The 19,138-nt window shown below is 38.4% G+C and overlaps 1 protein-coding gene across 2 annotated transcripts; it reads left to right on the forward strand.

The window, feature by feature from the left end:
* Positions 1–666: 666 nt before the first annotated feature.
* On the forward strand, positions 667–18,933 carry MAT2B (methionine adenosyltransferase 2 non-catalytic beta subunit). 2 transcript variants are annotated; one of them, XM_055562084.1, is made up of 7 exons: positions 667–1,136; positions 8,534–8,728; positions 11,359–11,473; positions 11,665–11,817; positions 14,651–14,844; positions 15,700–15,813; positions 17,993–18,933. In XM_055562084.1, exons 1-7 carry the CDS (start codon positions 1,107–1,109, stop codon positions 18,161–18,163), a joined length of 972 nt encoding a protein of 323 aa, XP_055418059.1. In that variant the 5' UTR covers positions 667–1,106; the 3' UTR covers positions 18,164–18,933. The 2 variants fall into 2 exon arrangements, with proteins under 2 accessions (XP_055418059.1, XP_055418053.1); XM_055562078.1 differs by lacking the exon at positions 667–1,136 and adding an exon at positions 3,548–3,743.
* The last annotated feature ends 205 nt before the right edge of the window (positions 18,934–19,138 follow it).

The following is a 19,138-nucleotide window of genomic DNA, read 5'->3' on the forward strand; positions in this document are numbered from 1 at the left end:
TTCTTCATCACTTACAGACCGTCTACATGCCTCATACCGTTTACCAGGTGCTTTATAGGAGTAGAATATAAAAAGTCATGTTCTTCTAAAGCTCTACATGAATGGCAATTTTTAGAAAAACTTTTAATGAATTTTTACAATATTGCTTCTGGTTTTTATGTTTTGGTCTTTTGACCAGTGAGGCATGTAGGATCTTAGCTACATTCTAAAGTGTAGCTAAGAACTCTCAACCCCTCCATTGGAAATCTGAAGTCTTAACCACTGGTGGACCACCCAGGAAGTACCTGAATGGCAATTTTTTTTTGTTGGTTGTTGTTAAACTGTTAAAAGGCCTTAATCCAGAATAGTGGTTCAAAATTTAACAGAGTATATTCAATACCCTTTAAACTTTAAAAATAGGATTGCCAGGCTTCACTTGATTTTATTTCATAGATTGTACCGTGCTGGTAGGTCTGGGAATCACGGAAATAGCAGTCCTTAAAGCTCAGCCAAATTTAAATTACTCCACCCACCATTTCCTCAAACGGGACAGGACATATTAATGGAAATAACCTGTTGGTTTTTAACATCTGCGTATTGTTACCACAAGTGCCTTTTACCGGTCCTTTGAAATAATTAATTAGAAACCACTGGAGAACTTTACCAAACGGATTCTGTTGTAATCAGGCATAACTCAATAAACTATTTCAGAATAGGAATCAATTGCATGGCCTGCGTGCTTTCCAACTGCTGGCTCTTGCTTTTCTTTCACAAGAGAAAATTGCAACAAGTCTTCACAGGAAGCTTTTTGTGGTTGTATCTATATTTCTAAGTTGGTTCTCCTAATGGTTTTGATAATGGACCTTATTTGGCTGGCAGTACAACATGAAACTTCTCATTGGGTATTTTCAAGACTGCCACGGGGAATCAGCTGCCAGTTTACTGCAATGTGGAATGCTGCACGAGATTCTGGGACCCGACTCAAAATGCTAATTTCAAAGGTCGAGTGAAGCTGTGGCTCACGTTTTCGCGTGCCTACGCTCTCTGCAGGCAGAACAAAGACCCGGTCCGAGGAGGCAGAGGCTTAAACCCATCTCAAATCTTTTTCCTCAGATAATTTTGGAATCATGCCTGAAATGCCGGAGAACATGGAACAGGTAAGAGTGAGCTATTCAAGAAAAGCAGTCTGGAGTTTTATAGAGTTTCTTTACAAGAATCCCAGTGAACGTCTGGGAACGTAAAAGCCGAAAAGGGTGTGTTTTTAAAAAAAGTCATTCATTTCTTTAAGACTTATAACTTTGGGACTTGGAATAATTAAACAGCTTTAATTATTGACCCTGTATGGAGAGCTCAGCTAAGTCTCAATCGACAAAAATAACCCAAAACAGCAGTTTCACTTAACCAGATTAAAATGCATTCATGTAGGTGAAGGTTCTATAGAAATAACGCTTTTATCTATAGTTGGGTGCTCCAGGCTTTCTTTGTCTTGGCAAGAAATGAACCTGCTAACCTAACTTTTATCTCTAGATTGCTCTATTTAAATTTATAGACTTAGCCACCACACGAACTTGGATATTGTCTGTACAACAATGACGTTTTTATTCATGTAGAAACTTCCATTTTTAAAAAGGATGATTAAAACCCGATGTGCCCCTAGAACCATACCCAAGTTTTATCTGGCAAATATTAAACCAGATCCTCAAATGTAGGCAAGTAAACTTTTTGTTCCTCACTCCAGATAAGGCTGCTCTGAAAATCAAAATGCTAATTGCATATGCAAGTCCTTGAAATCGTCTTCGAGTAGGACAGAATTTTTTTTTTTTGAAAGATTAGATTGCATTACCGTTGCAACTAGAAACTTCACAAAAATTACCACTTTTAAAAAACAATCAAGAGGATCTTGAATCTGCTCCCCCAACACCCACACCATTTCTTTGTTGTTTGCAAATTATGCATGGTTTCGCGTTGGAGCTTTTCTCTCAAGGACTCTAGATAATGCTAAATTGATTAACAGCCTGGAGTAAAACAAAAATAGAAAAGTGTGAAGGCTCAGTCTCTTGTTTCAGTTCAAAAGAAACTTTATTCTTACAGTAATTAGGAAATGAGTTCTTGTTGGGGGTTGGGTAGAAAAGAAAGTCACCGGACTCAGACGTGGAAAAAAATTTTTTAAAGGTTGCTTAATGTTGAGCTCTAAGATTAAACCAAAAATGGTTTATAAAAATATGTTTTAGAAAGACCCAAGCAGTAATCACGTTTGTGGGCGACTTTTAAGGTTTTGGTATCCTGCGTGTCTGGACAAGAACAGTACAGATTTACGTACAAATTTGACAAAACCTATGAGATCCATGCGCGGGTGTTTTGCAAGTAAATTTCACGGGCATCCCGGCTTTTCGGGTTTGAACTGGAAATCCGTTGCAGTTGCCTAATAGGGCCGGTTTTGATCTGTCACTTGAAAAAAGCGTAATCCAGGTTGTAGAAGGTTCAGCATGACTCTCTTCTAGTTCTTTTACTTTTCTTGGTAGTGGAGGTTCGCCTCGCGTAGCTTGACGCTGCAACCTGTAAGGCGGTGCTTCTCAAAGGCTGATCTTGACTCCGGTTAAAGTTCACTAGAATGTAGGGTCCCAGTCATGGTTTAGTCGCAAAGTTGTGTCTGACTCTGCGACCCCATGGACTGTAGCCCGCCAGGCTCCTACAAGAACTCATTCAGCAATTACTGATAAAAGTCCGAGAATCCTTGCTTTGAAGGGGCAACCAAATAATTCGTCCCCCAGCCCCCTACGTGTTTTTATTTTTAACTAGTTAAGAGTTTGACACGTTCGAAATTTCACGCGTACTACTTTCTGGCATGCCAGAAAGACAAATGGGTTCTTTAAGTGTTAATGACGCAGATATCAATACTTATTATTTTTATTCCAGTCTCTCTTTCAATCTCTCAAGGAAAACTTAATGCTCTAGAGATACAGACGCGTTGTGCCGTCTCCTCGTCCGCTTCACTCCTCCCACCAAGACTTTAAAGTGTTTCATCCCGTTTTACGGGGCTTCCCTTGTAGTTCAGTTGGTAAAGAATCCGCCCACAATGCAGGAGACCCGGGTTCGATCCCTGGATTGGGAAGATCCCTTGGAGAAGTAAAGGGCAATCCACTCCAGTGTTCTTGCCTGGAGAATCCCATGGACTGTAGACTGCCAGGCTCTTCTGTCCATGGAATCGCAAGAGTCAAACACGACTTAGCGACTACACCACCACCTCCATCCCGCTTTATGTATCACGTGCCCAGTTGATTCTTAGACACCGCACACAGTCTGGGAGATCCAATTCACTCCTTACCTAGTCGAGAAGGAAGAACACACAAAATATTGACCCCCGCCCCCCGTGTCCCCCTCCCGTCCCCTGCCGGCCTCTAAACAAAACTCGTATTCGCAGTTTAAGACCAGGGCCTTTGTTTTGTGTATCCCTTTAAGAGTTGGCGCGTGGGCTGGGAGCGTCCCGAACGCGCCCGCCTCCTTTCAGGGGCGTCGGCGAAGCGTGGCCAATCAGGAAGCGCGGTCTTGGCGGCGGAAGCCGGAAGCGGTGAAAGGGGGCTGGCCCGGACCTAGGGTAGGCGGGCCGAAGGGGTTGGAGCTGCGTCCCGCCGCGATCTCGGGCTGAAGGAAGTGGCGGTCGCTGCGGCGGCGGCGGCGACGACAGCGCAAAGACGGCGGGCATGGTGGGCCGGGAGAAAGAGCTCTCTATCCACTTTGTTCCCGGGGACTGCCGGTTGGTGGAGGTGAGGGAGTCGCCCCGGGTCTTGTGGGGTGGGGAGACGTCTCGGGGTAACCAAGTGCGCTGAGCGGGAAGAGCCTGGTGGCGGGGGCTCGAGTGGTTTTCCAGACGCATCCTCCCAGAGTCGGAGGCCCCAGGAGACTAGGGCGGCGCCGCCGAGTTTGTTTACCTCGGTGCACACTCTTCTGTGTTTTGTTTCTCGGCCACTGCGACAGGAAATGATTAGGTCGGGTTTCACTTTCTAGCCTCCCGTCTCTCCTCTCAGGAATGAAGAGGGATTTTCCGAGCTGTTTTGACTTTTTCTAAATTTCGTTTTCATCCTTTGTTCATATCTTTTGATCTTAACTATTCGTATCTCTGAGGAAAAAAGGAGCCATGTGGCTTTTCAGAAGTAGTAACAGGATTGGAGATAAGAACTGAACTCTTAGTTTATGCATGGCACTGTTGTGCACTTTATATGCATTATTTGTTTTGTTCCATTTTACAGATATTTGAGACTAAGAGAGCAGGTCTTTGGTCCAAGTTCATTCAGTAAGATTGCAGCTGGGATTCAAATACAATCACTTTGACTGTCTCAGGCTTTGAACCACTGCAGAGATTGCACAAATCTCCTCCATAAACCCCAATCTCTATTTCATCCCAGGCCCCTCAGTATTCATCAGTCCATAGGATATTTAGCACTGGGGATAAGAAGAATGTTCATGCCAAGATCAGTATCTTAAGGATTTAAGAGAAGATGTAAGTGATGGCTATTTTTGAGAATGCAAAATTTTTACACCTTCAAAATATAGCATATTTAGTGTTTTCAAGTCATTTTGGGATTTGGGGAGTAAAGTTAGAATGGATGGGCTGTGTGATCTTCTGTTTCGCTCCTGTGTACCCCTCACAATGCTGAGTCCCTAAAGTTGCATATTGCTTGTTTATGTATGTGTGTATGTGCACTGGGCATGCATGTGTGTGTATATAAAGGTTAATCAGTTTTAACAGTGAGTTCAGTAGACAAATGAAAATGCGTTTTCCTTCATTCAAATTACACAACCAAAGGCTTGACACGATTTGCTTCTCTCAGAACCTGAAGTAGTGGGACTGTTTTATAGTTTATGTTAGAGGAATAAACTGTGGTGGTTCCTGTTCATATTACTGGCTGTGGGGTACAATAGAGTGACAGTGGGAGTTTAGACCAGGGTCACCTAGGTATTTTAAAAAGCTTCTCAAAGTCCAGGAGTGTCTACTCACAGATCTATCTCTAGGGGAATGTTGTGACAATCAAATAAATCAATGTGAAACTTTGCCAAATTGAAGAGGTTCTGAAAATAGCAAAGTATAATTATCACTAAAAGTTAAGAAGATCCTACTTTAGATATTTGTCATATTTCACTCTTGACTTTCTCTAGGACATTTTTAGTAGAAGTTAATCCAAGTGTGCTAAAGTAGAAACCACTGTCCCAGAGTGCTGTTTTGGACCATTTTGGAAGAGCCTTTTATTGTCCTGTACCTTAGAATTTGCTGTTATTTGATTTGATGGCATAATAAGAGCTATGACTCTTCATTTATTCATATGTACTTACTTTTTCAAACATTTTGTTGTGTGTGTGTGTGTGTGTGTGTATAAATCTGGTCACCTGGTGTTACTGAATTCTCTAAATCTGTGAGTTGATAGGAGAAGAGGCAGATGCAAATTAAAGTCATGTTTAATATACTTGACTCATAAGAATAAAAACTGAAAAATAGACTTTTCAGGAATACAGAATATCTTCAGGTCTTAATTATGCTTGTTAACTACGCAGCTTTTTGTTCCTCATTTAGAGTTCCTCAAGGTGTTGGACATTCTTGTGTTTGGCAGAAGTAAAGTAATTTATAGAGTAATGAACTGAAATTATTTTCAGAGGAATATTTCTCTGGTTTTAAAAAAAATCAAAACTGTGCTTTAAGATGCTTCAGGTGGAGTTCTGTTTATAGAGACTCAAAAATAGAGATATTTTTGTTTGACTTCTATTAATTTCAGAGTGATGTGTATTTTATTTGCCAGCCACCAAAAAACTTGCAATCCGAATGAAAACTTCTTGTTTTGGCTTCTATACTGTGACAGAACATGCTGATTGAGTCTCCAAAGAGAACTGTATGAAAAGAAGAAAAGTTACTTTAAACAAGACTTTCAGTTTATTCAGATATCTCCTGTGGGAAGGGTAATATGGAAAATGTTAGAATTGTAGGATTGTAAAGCTGTAAGAGCCTTAATCATCTGTCCAAATGCATACTTTTACCAGCAAGTCGCATTAGTAGAGTTGGAGTAACTTCTTAATGCCACAGTTTGTGGCAGAGAAGATAAAATTTAGTCATCAAAAAACCAAGTATAAGTTCAAAGGATTGAGACAAAACTCAGCATGCATTTGACTAGACGATAGATGGAAGCAAAATGACACCAGTTGTGTTTCCAACCTTTTTCCTTTTACTGTGGGCAAAACCTGTGACATCTTTAGATTTAAGGTTCCTCGCTTTGGAAAACTCTCACATGAGAATTTGCAAGAAGAGGATTGTGCAGAATCTCTTTGTTTCAGAAAATGCTTGCACTTCAGTTCTCTGCTCTTAATACCAAAAATTACTGCACACTGACATCTTACCACTAGGGAACTATTGAAATATTTTCTTCCAGGGAGCTTACAAATTATCCCAGGCTGTACAGAGTTTGTATCTTCTCCACGCAACCACCCATACTGTTTTCAAGTGAAGAATATTATATGCCTTAAAGACCCTCGCTGTGTTTGTAACTTAATACTATATTTCATCAAATCTAAGATGCTCTCAATTGTGAGATTATCTGGACTGTTATTTTAAGATGCACTGAAAAGGCAAAAAAACTGCCAAACACATTTGTAAGATGCATCTTTATTTCCTTCATTTAACAGATAATAAATGAAGAAAAAATGTGCTTCACTCACCAGTGAAGTACACAGAGATCTTATTTTACTGCTCAGTAATTTCGTGGTTACTTCAAGCATGATGTTTGGTCTTTGACTTCTTTTTCTAGTTTTCCTTTTTAAGGGGAAAAGGGTAACAAGGTTGTTGCTTCTGGAAGGGTAAATGGCAGTTTGTTTTTATTTGTTTGAGTCAGAGCTATCTTTAGGAAGGTCTTGGATGTTCCTGGAATTCTCAAGTTAAGTTTCCAAATCACCAGCATCAGCACCACCTGAAAACTTGTTAGAAATGCCGATTATCAGGCCTCATTCCAAATCTACTGGATCTGAAAGCCTTCCAGTTGATTCCTGTCCTAGGCAGTAAAGCCTATGAACCACTGATCCAAGAACCACTGTCTATTCCTTTCCTTCTTTAGAGTGACATGAGAAACTCAGAAGAAACCAACTCATAGGCCTTTTATAATATTTTCCCAGGGATCTTTATGGTATTTATCCTGTGCAAATTGTTTTCTGATTGTGTCTCTACTAAACCTGGCCTGTTTTAACCTCTTTAACAATTGCAGTCTTTGCAGGGCTGTTTTCTTGCCAAAAATTCAAAGAAAATATTTTGCTGGCTTAAATCTTTGTTTGCATAGATTGTTTTGACTTAGAGCCAAGTTTTGCAAGAGAGAGCCTAGATGAATTTTTCTTCAGCTTCTAAAACATCTTGAAATGGGGTGAACTAAGGAAGAAATACCTTTAAAAACTTAGCCTTTATTCTGTTTCTGGTTTCTGTTTCTGTTTCAGCCCTTTCATTTCTGGTTTTTCCTTTGATAGACATACTTGATTTAGGTGGCCTTTTTTTTTCTTCTCTTTCAAGTATAGTCTGTTAAATTAGCTGTCTTGAGGGCTAGGGAAAAAAGATCTTTGGTTATTGTGTGTATATTTAAGGTTTTTGACAGCTCAGAATTAGGTGACTAAACCAACATTTCAAATTTAAAAGGCTTCAGGTTGATACACTAATAAAAATTGTTTTTTGTTTTGAATAGTGTTTTCTTAATTCAAATGTCTGTGAGGATATTTGGCGTTAACCTGTCTTGGGAAGAAGGGAAATTTCTATGTAGAGATAATTGGAATTGTTTCCTAAATAGTAGTTTTTTTTTTAATTTCAGTGTGTGAGGAATTTTTCCTTTTTCACAATAGTAACATAGATCAGTTTAAAATATTTATTTTTTTCTTATCCTCTACTTATGTTTTATTAGTTTTAACTGGTCTATATAGGTAAATTTAGAGTCAGTGTAGGAATATTTACAAGTTTAGTTAAACTTAGAATGTTAGTTCTGTAAGGACCAAATTTATTTTTCTTCCGCATAAATTTCTATGAAATATGAAATTCTCTAATTTGGACATATCCCAGTAATGAGGTTTAAAAGAAAACTTGAGATTAAAAATTGAAGAGCAAAACTGTCGGTTTGGAAACATGTTGGCGAAATAACCCTAATATTTAATCAGGGCAGAAATAAGTTAGCTTTAAACCGCATTTTTATAAATGGAAGAACATAAATAAAGTTGATGGTTATTACTACTTTGGACATCATTGATCCTAAAAAATAAGTTTTTCCATTATTACTGTTAGGAAATCTAAATCTGTTTGACTAGGTGATTCCTTACAGTATCATCTTAGGTTCTTTTTCTTGGGAAGGATTATTAAAACTTTCTCTTAAGTGACATACTTACTGATGCAGTTTGATTGATCTTCGTTCTAACTTAAGACTTATACATATGGGACGTGAAGCAGACAACTCAGACTTGAAATGTTTAGTGAATGAAGATGGTGGCTAATTTTGTTGAGAGGCTATTTTCAAATTAATTACTTCTTTTCTCCTCTTTCACATTTTAGGAGGAAGTTAACATCCCCAACAGGCGGGTTCTCATTACTGGTGCCACTGGGCTTCTTGGCAGAGCCGTGTACAAAGAATTTCAGCAGAATAATTGGCATGCCGTTGGCTGTGGTTTTAGAAGAGCAAGACCAAAATTTGAGCAGGTCAATCTCTTGGATTCTAATGCAGTTCATCACATCATTTATGATTTTCAGGTATGGTTTATTTTAAAGCATAAGTAAACTATTAAGGGGCTTCCCTGGTAGCTCAGCTGGTAAGGAAGAAACTATTAAGAATTGTCTCAGTTCAGTCACTCAGTCATGTCCAACTCTTTGCGACCCTGTGGACTGCAGCATGCCAAGCTTCGCTGTCCATCAGCAACTCCCAGAGCCTACTCAAACTCATGTCCATTGAGTCGGTAATGCCATCCAAACATCTCATGCTCTGTCGTCTCCTTCTCCTCCTGCCGTCAATCTTTCCCAGCATCAGAGTCTTTTCCAGTGAGTTGGTTCTTTGCATCAGGTGGCCAAAGTATTGGAGTTTCAGCTTCAGCATCAGTCCTTCCAATGAACGTTTAGGACTGATTTCCTTTAGGATTGACTGGTTTAATCTTACAGTCCAAGGGACTCTCAAGAGTCTTCTCCATCACCACGGTTCAGAAGCATCAATTCTTCGGTGCTCAGCTTTCTTGATAGTCCAACTCTCACATCCATACATGACCACTGAAAAAACCATAGCCTTGACTAGACGGACCTTTGTTGGTAAAGCAATGTCTATGCTTTTCAGTGTGCTGTGTAGGTTCTTCATAGCATTTCTTCCAAGGAGCAAGCGTCTTTTAATTTCATGGCTGCAGTCACTATCTGCAGTGATTCTGTCTGGGTGATATAAAAATTGTTGTTCTCAAGGAAGTTATAGTACTTAAGCTCTAACCTATTAAGCAGCAATAGTATACAGTGCACATTTTTTCTTTTTTTGAGGGGGTGGAAAAGTATGTCATCCTTAAAAAATTAGGTTGAGATATAGGTTAACAAAAGGCAGAAAATTAAGCATTTTGTAAAAAGCTTCTGTTTGAGAATTACTCTTCTAAGTACCACTTTCTATGCAAATCCTTTTCTTGTTTTGAGGGTAAAAATATTTGCTTCTTTATTTTTTATTTTTAACTGGAGGATAATTGCTTTACAATGTTGTGTTGGTTTCTGCGGTAAAACTACACAGATAGCCGTGTGTGTGTGTGTGTGTGTGTGTGTGTGTGTGTGTATGTATGTGTGTGTATGTATGTGTTTATCCCCTCCCTCTTGAGCCACTCTCCCCATTTCTACTCCTTAAGGTTGTCACAGAGCAGTGCTCCCTATGTTAAATATAGCAGCTTCCCATTAGTTAGCTATTTTACACATGGTGGTATATCTGTCATTGCTACTCTCTCGATTTTGTCCCACCCTCTCCTTCCACTACAAATCCTTTTGAAAATAGTATCTGTTAACCTTACAACACTGCAAAATAGTTGTTCTCATATCTGTTTTTGTTGTTTAGTTGCCGACTTAGTGACCCCCATTGCCTGCAGCACATCTGAAGGACAGGCTTCCCTGTCCTTCACTATCTCCCAGAATTGGCTCAGACTTATGTCCATTGAGTCGGTGATGCTATCCAACCATCTCATTCTCTGTTGCCCCTTTTCCTCCTGCCCTCAATCTTTCCCAGGATCAGGGTCTTTTCCAGTGAGTCCGCTGTTTGCATTAGGTGGCCAGAATAGTGGAGCTTCAGCTTCAGCATCAGTCTTTCTACTGTATATTCAAGGTTGATTTCCTTTAGGATTGACTGGTTTGATCCCCTTGCAGTCCAAGGGACTCATTTCCGTTTTAGAGATCACAAAGGCTCAGAGAAGTTAAACAACTCGTTGGCCATGGTCGCAGAAAAGTTATAGAAAGAATTAGGTTTTGTTACAACTCTTGAGGTGAAATCGGAAATTCAAGTTCTTTCTAAAAATACGACCTAAAGAACATTGCATCAGAATCACTTGGAAAACTTGTTCTTATGTCTCACTCCCCAAAATTTTCATTCAGTAAGCCTGTGGTAGAGCCTAGGACTGCACATTTTAAGAACCATCCTAGCTTATGCACATGTAAGTTTGAAAGCAACTTTCAGATCATGCTTCTTCAAGCAGTTTCTGAGAAGGAGGAAGTTTCGTGTGTGGGCACATGAGCCCTTCTGATCACTGGTCTTCCCAAAACTTAACTCGGACTCAGCTCCTTTGGGAAGTAGATGCCCAGTCTCTACCAAGGACCTTCACGTTATACAGTATTGAAATGGTCTCTTTACATACCCTTTTTTTCCATTAAATTGTGAAATCCTTGATCATCACACACTGCTTAGCATACTTAACTGGCAATATAAGTTTTTATGGATGCTTAATTTTCTTTAAATGATGAAGTTAAGAGATTAGAATTTATGAATTTAATTTGCAATTGCTATTCCTCTCCCTTTCCCATAGACTTAACTAAATATTTAGGTCATATGAATTACATAAATGATTGCCCTTTTCTCCCGTTCAGATGAGGGGATGAAGCTTATTTTGATTTAGAAGCCTGGTTGTTGCCCCAGAGTTTTGTCTGATTTTGCCTAGGGATTGCTCGATTGCTCTTTCCTTCTCAGAGCCTATGTATATTTTTAAGGAAGTTTGAACGTTGAAAAAGGGAAGTGTGACAAAACCACATTAAAAATTAGATTCTTTAGTTGAAGGAATGTTTTAATAAACATGTTTCTATGAATTAACTTACTGTTGGAAGGCTATAGTTCTTCTGTTTTTATTCCTTTTGGGGCTAAAAACACATCAATGCTTAACTTCTAGCCCCATGTCATCGTACACTGTGCAGCAGAGAGAAGGCCAGATGTTGTAGAAAATCACCCAGATGCTGCTTCTCAACTTAACGTGGATGCTTCTGGGAATTTAGCAAAGGAAGCAGGTAATGAAGACTTTATAAAATCTTCATAAAAATTAAGTGATCGTTGAGTGTGCAAATATTAAAATTTTGTAGATGGCTTATAAGAAATTTGTTATACTTTTGATGAATAAGCTGTTACAAATTCCAGTAAAGAATCAGGTTGTATAGCAATTTAATAGATTATTTTCTCTCTCTCTTTTTTTCTTTGGTAGCTGCAATTGGAGCATTTCTAATCTACATTAGCTCCGATTATGTTTTTGATGGAACAAACCCACCTTATAGAGAGGAAGACATACCAAATCCCCTAAATCTGTATGGCAAAACAAAATTAGAAGGAGAAAAGGCCGTCCTGGAGAACAATTTAGGTAAGACACATCTCTTTAGTTAGCTCCCTGACTCTTTTTGAGGATTCCTTTTTGTTTAAGATTTGTGTGTATGCGCGTCTGTATCTTAATTTTTTAAATACTTATTTAGTGGTTTTTCTTTACTTGGCTGTGCCAGGTCTTAGTTGTGATGTATGGACTTAGTTGCTCTGTGGCATGTGGGATCTTACTTCCTGGACCTGGGATTGAACCCACATCTCCTGCATTGGAAGGCGGATTCTTAACCACTGGACCACCAGGGAAGTTCCTGTTGTTGTTGTTTTTTTTTTTAGTCAAGGAGCATAAATCCATTGGAGAAAAACTAGGGAATGTAGTTAACAAGAAAAACAAGAATTTTTGAAATCCTGAAGAGTTTATGAATCCTTTCAGATCATTTCCAGTATCAGTGTGTACATGAATACCATTATAGATAGAAAGTAAATCAGATTTTTGTAATCTTTCAAAAAAAAAAAAGGTCAGTATCATTTTTCTTAGATTGCAGTATTCTGTCATTTGTATGGTTAATTTTTTCCCTGTGTTTGTATATCCACAGTCATTTGTATGGTTTTTCTTTTTTCCTATGTGTTTTCCTGTTACCCCAGGTGTTTCTTGACTTCCTACTTTTGCATTCCAGTCCTCTATAATGAAAAGGTTTGTATATATACACACACACATTAATGTGTTAATTATAAAAGAAATAACCTCCTTAAATTTTTTTTTTTTTAAAATCTAAAACTGTAGAGTTTTCTTACAGTGCTTCCTCAGAGAAGCACTAAATGTGGTTATGGAAGTGTTTTTTGTGGATTTCTAAACATCTGTGCATATTGTTTTATAAACTGATTTTTCTCCCCCCACATACATGCATTTCAGTTCTTACGGAGCCATCTCTAGGATATCTTTTTCATATCAGTGGCTGCATAATATCTGATTTAATGATCCTTTGCACTGAAACTATTGCCTTAGACTGTACTACATCCTTGAGAAACATCCCCTACTATACATACCATATACAGACTGTAGGGTTTTTATTATTAATATAAATTATCCTTTGGAAATCATCTTTGAATATATATTAGTATACAGCTGACCCTTGTACAGCTTGGGGATTAGTGTTGCCAACCCATGCGTATTTGGAAATCCATGTGTAACTTTAGATTCCAGAAACTTAATTGCTCACAGCCTACTCTTGACAGAGGGTCTTCCCTGGTGGCTCAGTGGTGAAGAACCCTCCTGCCAAAACAGGAGATGCAGGTTTGATCCCTGGGTCAGGAAGTTCCCTGGGAGTAGGAACTGTCAACCCATTCCAGTATTCTTGCCTGGGAAATCCTGTGGATGGAGGAACCTGGTGGGCTGCAGTCCATGGGGTCGCAAAAAAGTCAGACACAACTTAGCAGCTAAACAGCAGCTCTTGTCCCAAACCTTACTAAAACAGAGTCAATTTACACATATTTTGTGTGTTATATGTATTATATACTGTTCCTAAAGTAATCTTGAGAGAAGAAAACATTAAAAAATCATAAGAGAAAATACATACAGTATTGTATCAACACTGTAAATTTACCTCATTTGTTTACAAGATGAATCATCCATCAGTAACTACGCTAGTGTTGTTTTAGATGGTACAAAACACTATACGTGTCATGTATTACTAAGACCACACATCAAAAATGAAGATAATCTGAGAAGAAATTTATATTTATTTACAGGTATGATTCAGGAATCAGTAAGGAAGAAGCAGTAAATGGTAGCCTAGTATAATTAGTAACGATTGCTTCATGGTAGCCTTGCCCATACACTAGTGAATGAATCATTATAAAACTATTGGCATAGGTATTACAGTCATTCATCATACAGCTAAATACTGTTAATTTTTTTTTTTTAAAAACCACTTACCTGTGATGATAGACTGATACAGAGTTTTTCTAGTTACAAGAGAGATGAGGCATACTGTATGGTAATGTAACTCTTTGAAAATGAAGTTATGAAACATTAAGAAAACACATTAACCTTATGTTAGCTATCACTCACCTTATGCCTATGTAAGGATAGGCTATCCACTTCAGTACATCTTATCCATGATATTTTGCATGAAAAAAAGTTGCGTATAAATGGAACCACACTGTTCAAACTTGTGTTATTCGTAAGTCATCTGCCCAGCTCTTTAGTAAGTTAATTTAAAATAGTTTTCATTGAATTTCAATTAGTGTAAATTATCTAGTCTGTTATAACTCCTTAGTATTGACCCACATAAAATACCTCATAATTCCTTAGTCAGTGATTTCGAGGACTATGTGGCGAACACTCATATACACTTTATACAGATTTCACCAATTGTTAATGTTTTGCCATATGTTTTACACGTACACTGTTTTTTTTCCTGAACTCATAGAGAATTAGTTGCATTTCACCCCAAAGTACTTCACCATGTATCTTCAAGAAGGATGTTCTTCACATAATTACAATGCAGTTATTACACTTGGGAAATTTAGCATTAATGCAATACACAATCTATGTAGGAATTTTGTCCCCAAAATGTCCTTTATTGCATTTATTTTTTTAATCTAGGAATAATCAGGGATCACTTGTTGAAATTGTCATGATCAGTTTTATTTTTAATGGCCACAGTAATGAAATTATATAATTATAAAAATATCCTACACGACAGAGACATTTAAAAATATTCTAGATCACATTTGTTTAAATAGGTGAGCTGTGTCATTCTGGTATATTGCATGTTTTCTGTGATAATGTATTTTAAATCTACACACTCTGATCTTACAGCAAGATTTAAGAACCAGTGAGCTTTGAAATATTATCTGCTTTTATTACTCTCTAGGAGCTGCTGTTTTGAGAATTCCTGTTCTGTATGGAGAAGTTGAAAGGCTTGAGGAAAGTGCTGTGACTATTATGTTTGATAAAGTGCAGTTCAGCAACAAGTCCGCAAACATGGACCACTGGCAGCAACGGTTCCCCACACACGTCAAAGATGTGGCCACCGTGTGTCGTCAGTTAGCAGAGAAGAGGATGCTGGTGAGAATCGGAGTGCTTTTTTAAACGTGTGGAAGGACACCAAGCAAAAGTAGTTGGATAGTAGCTGTATTTATGAATAATAAAAATTTTATGCTGTTATATTTGATTTTTTTTCTCAAATACTATAGACTCCATTTGTCATTCTCTTACTGCAAGATAACTGAAAACTTGTATTTTTCTTTGCCTGATGTCTTGTAAGAAGCCTGTCTTAAGTACCGAGTAACGTCTATTTAAGATCTAGGTAGTGGCACAGAAGAACCTTAATTGTTTCAGCCACTGTAAGAATAATTTACAATTATTCTTTTAGATATTTGAAAAATAGCTCATTTTAAGTATTTGTAAAAGTTAGAGCTAAATAGAATATCTACAGAAAGGAAAGTTAGAGACTGAGTTATTTTAGAATATTTATAGTAGCATGATTTTTTTTTAATGCATCAAATTTGTGTATTTTTTAAAAATATGTACCATGACAATAAGGATGTTATGACTAATTAACTCATCTTGAAAAATGGTTCTGTTAAGTTTTGGTGTTAGCTTCTTAGGATAATTGAAAATGCTAGTTGAATTGGTCTGTGTTTCTTAAAAATCTGTAATGATTTTAGGATTTCCACTAAATCAGAGCCACTAACAGTTTATTTTAAAACAATTCTTAAGGCTGAATTCTAAAATTGATTTCCATTTTTAACTGGGGAGATTTATAGAAATTTGATTTTAGATATCTTATTTAGAGCATTCCAGAAAGGTACGATACATTGTATATCCTGGACCTGTTTAAGTTAGTTGTCTTGTCACAGTTGCTATTCCACTCAACTCAGAAAGTTTGAAACCAGTTTGAACTATTTGTGTCCTTGTCAGGATCCATCAATTAAGGGAACCTTTCACTGGTCTGGCAACGAACAGATGACTAAGTATGAAATGGCGTGTGCAATTGCAGACGCCTTCAACCTCCCCAGCAGCCACTTAAGACCGGTAAGTACATGGCATTTAGAACCTTACTTGGGAATTCCCTGGCAGTCCAGTGGTTGGGACTCAGCACTTTCACCGCTGAGGGCCAGATTCAATCCTCGGCCAGGTAACTAAGATCCCTCAAGCTGTACTCAGCCGAAACAAACAAACAGGTAACCTTCTTACTTCTTGGAAGTCCAGGTCCATCACTGTTGTGTTCTATGGATAACATTTTTCTTGTTGTTTAAAAGTATTCAGTTCAGTTCAGTTCTCAGTTGTGTCCGACTCTTTGCGACCCCATGAATCGCAGCACGCCAGGCCTCCCTGTCCATCACCAACTTCTGGAGTTCAGTCAAACTCATGTCCATTGAGTCGGTGATGCCATCCAGCCATCTCATCCTCTTTCGTCCCCTTCTCCTCCTGCCCCCAATCCCTCCCAGCATCAAAGTCTTTTCCATGAGTCAACTCTTTGCATGAGGTGGCCAAAGTACTGGAGTTTCAGCTTTAGCATCACTCCTTCCAAAGAAATCCCAGGGCTGATCTCTTTCAGAATGGACTGGTTGGATCTCCTTGCAGTCCAAGGGACTCTCAAGAGTCTTCTCCAACACCACAGTTCAAAAGCATCAATTCTTCAGCACTCAGCTTTCTTCACAGTCCAACTCTCACATCCATACATGACCACTGGAAAAACCATAGCCTTGACTAGACGGACCTTTGTTGGCAAAGTAATGTGTAAAGTAATGTATAAAGTAAAGCTTTTCAATATGCTATCTAGGTTGGTCATAACTTTCCTTCCAAGGAGTAAGCGTCTTTTAATTTCATGGCTGCAGTCACCATCTGCAGTGGTTTTGGAGCCCCCAAAAATAAAGTCTGACTCTGTTTCCACTGTTTCCCCATCTATTTGCCATGAAGTGATGGGACCAGATGCCATGATCTTAGTTTTCTGAATGTTGAGCTTTAAGCCAACTTTTTCACTCTCCTCTTTCACCTTCATCAAGAGGCTTTTTAGTTCCTCTTCACTGTCTGCTCTGAGGGTGGTGTCATCTGCATATCTGAGGTTATTGATATTTCTCCCTGCAAACTTGATTCCAGCTTGTGCTTCTTCCAGCCTAGCGTTTCTCATGATGTACTCTGCATATAAGTTAAATAAGCAGGGTGACAATATAGAGCCTTGATGTACTCCTTTTCCTATTTGGAACCAGTCTGTTGTTCCATGTCCAGTTCTAACTGTTGCTTCCTGACCTGCATATAGGTTTCTCAAGAGGCAGGTCAGATGGTCTGGTATTCCCATCTCTTGAAGAATTTTCCACAGTTTATTGTCACCCACACAGTCAAAGGCTTTGGCATAGTCAATAAAGCAGAAATAGATGTTTTTCTGGAACTCTCTTGCTTTTTTGATGATCCAGCGGATGTTGGCAATTTGATCTCTGGTTCCTCTGCCTTTTCTAAAACCAGCTTGAACGTCTGGAAGTTTACGGTTCATGTACTGCTGAAGCCTGGCTTGGAGAATTTTGAGCATTACTTTACTAGCGTGTAAGATGAGTGCAATTGTGCGGTAGTTTGAGCGTTCTTTGGCATTGCCTTTCTTTGGGACTGGAGTGAAAACTGACCTTTTCCAGTCCTGTGGCCACTGCTGAGTTTTCCAAATGTGCTGGCATATTGAGTGCAGCACTTTTACAGCATCATCTTTCAGGATCTGAAAGAGCTCAACTGGAATTCCATCACCTCCACTAGCTTTGTTCATAATGATGCTTTCTAAGGCCCACTTGACTTCACATTCCAGGATGTCTGGCTCTAAGTGAGTGATCACACCATCGTGATTATCTGGGTCGTGAAGATCTTTTTTGTGCAGTTCTTCTGTGTATTCTTGCCACCTCTTCTTAATATCTTCTGCTTCTATTAGGTCCATACCATCTCTGTCCTTTATCGAGCCCATCTTTGCATGAAATCTAATCAAAGTGAACTTTGCTTGTATGTTGGCAGTTTCCATTGTTAAATTTCTCTAAATTGCCATGTGTAAAGGAGCCCATGTGTATTGGTGAAGTTTATAGAAAAAGTGCTTTCTTGATTGTGGCAGATGCTTTATTTATTTTTCTAGGGATCAAATCATATTCCTTGTACTGAGGGCAAAGGGAGATAGAGAATGTAAAACCTCATCAGTGGGCTTCTCATTTATTTTTGATTTTGTGTGTTTGTTTTAAAGATAACCGACAGTCCTGTCGTAGGAGCACAACGTCCGAGAAATGCTCAGCTTGATTGCTCTAGATTGGAGACCTTGGGCATTGGCCAGCGAACACCATTTCGAATTGGAATCAAAGAGTCACTCTGGCCTTTCCTCATTGACAAGAGATGGAGACAGACGGTCTTTCATTAGTGTATGTGTGGTGGTGGGGGTGGTGGTAGTGTTTTTTAAAACAAGAAGTCAAGAAGTCATGGCACTTTTTAAAGAAAAAAGGAAATAGTTTTGTATGAGTGCTCTTCGATTGTGACTCATGGTCTTTCAGGTAAATGATGCTCTTGCACAAGTGAAATTGTCTAGGGAAATTTAAGGGCAATAATGCCTCGTTTGAAGTAATGATTTTCTCATTTTGTTCTGCCTCAATTTGCTGTGTGAATATAGTAAATTATGATTTTCAAGTATTTGAGAGCCAGGATGAAACACATCTGCTGTAGACTTTTTGGGGGGGCAGGGGGAAGAAATGCATTGTTCATTCCTATAAATAACCTCTACATTTTCAGGACTTTTACAACTGTTGATCCTTTTATGTTTTAAATTGTGTTAAATGGCATACAAATCATTGATGTTCATTGTTTGCTTTGCTTGAGTTCAGATCAAAATGTTTGAAGAAAGAAACTTTATTTTTGCAACCTAAGTGTAGTTTTTATGCTTGAGATATTTCAACATGTTATGTATATTGGAACTCCTGCAGCTTGATACCTCCTGCTTTTGTAGCAGTGAATGGTGAATGTTTGAGAGAGAGAATGTGTGTATGTGAATGTATTTTTTAAATATATATGAAACTGTCCTTTTCACTCCATGTCACTAAGTGATATTTCATATGTGCAGTTATACTAATAGTAATGGGCCTTGTAAGTCTTTTGACATTCATGAATAATAATAAATATATACTGCTGGCATGGTAATGCTTAGTTTTCTCGTATTTATTTCTCTTTTTTGAAATGTAGGGACCAGATATCTAAACTGTTTTGTTGCTATAATTTTAAAAATTTCCTTCTTATCATGTAAAATTACCTTATCTGATGCAGAATATAGTTAATGTACATTAAAATACAAAGCACAGTAATAAAATGAGCCCTGGTGAATCTACCACGTGAAATCTAGAATGTT

Source organism: Bubalus kerabau, chromosome 1, assembly GCF_029407905.1.
Source record: "Bubalus kerabau isolate K-KA32 ecotype Philippines breed swamp buffalo chromosome 1, PCC_UOA_SB_1v2, whole genome shotgun sequence".
Classification (NCBI taxonomy): Eukaryota; Metazoa; Chordata; class Mammalia; order Artiodactyla; family Bovidae; genus Bubalus; species Bubalus kerabau.

What these genes read in the sequence shown, in the direction of transcription:
- MAT2B (XM_055562078.1), top strand. Translation starts at nt 3,681, where the DNA reads ATGGTGGGCCGGGAGAAAGAGCTCTCTATCCACTTTGTTCCCGGGGAC. An exon ending in TAGCAGAGAAGAGGATGCTG is followed by an intron (nt 14,845 to 15,699) that starts GTGAGAATCGGA and finishes TGTCCTTGTCAG; the next exon opens with GATCCATCAATTAAGGGAAC. An exon ending in CCAGCAGCCACTTAAGACCG is followed by an intron (nt 15,814 to 17,992) that starts GTAAGTACATGG and finishes TTTGTTTTAAAG; the next exon opens with ATAACCGACAGTCCTGTCGT.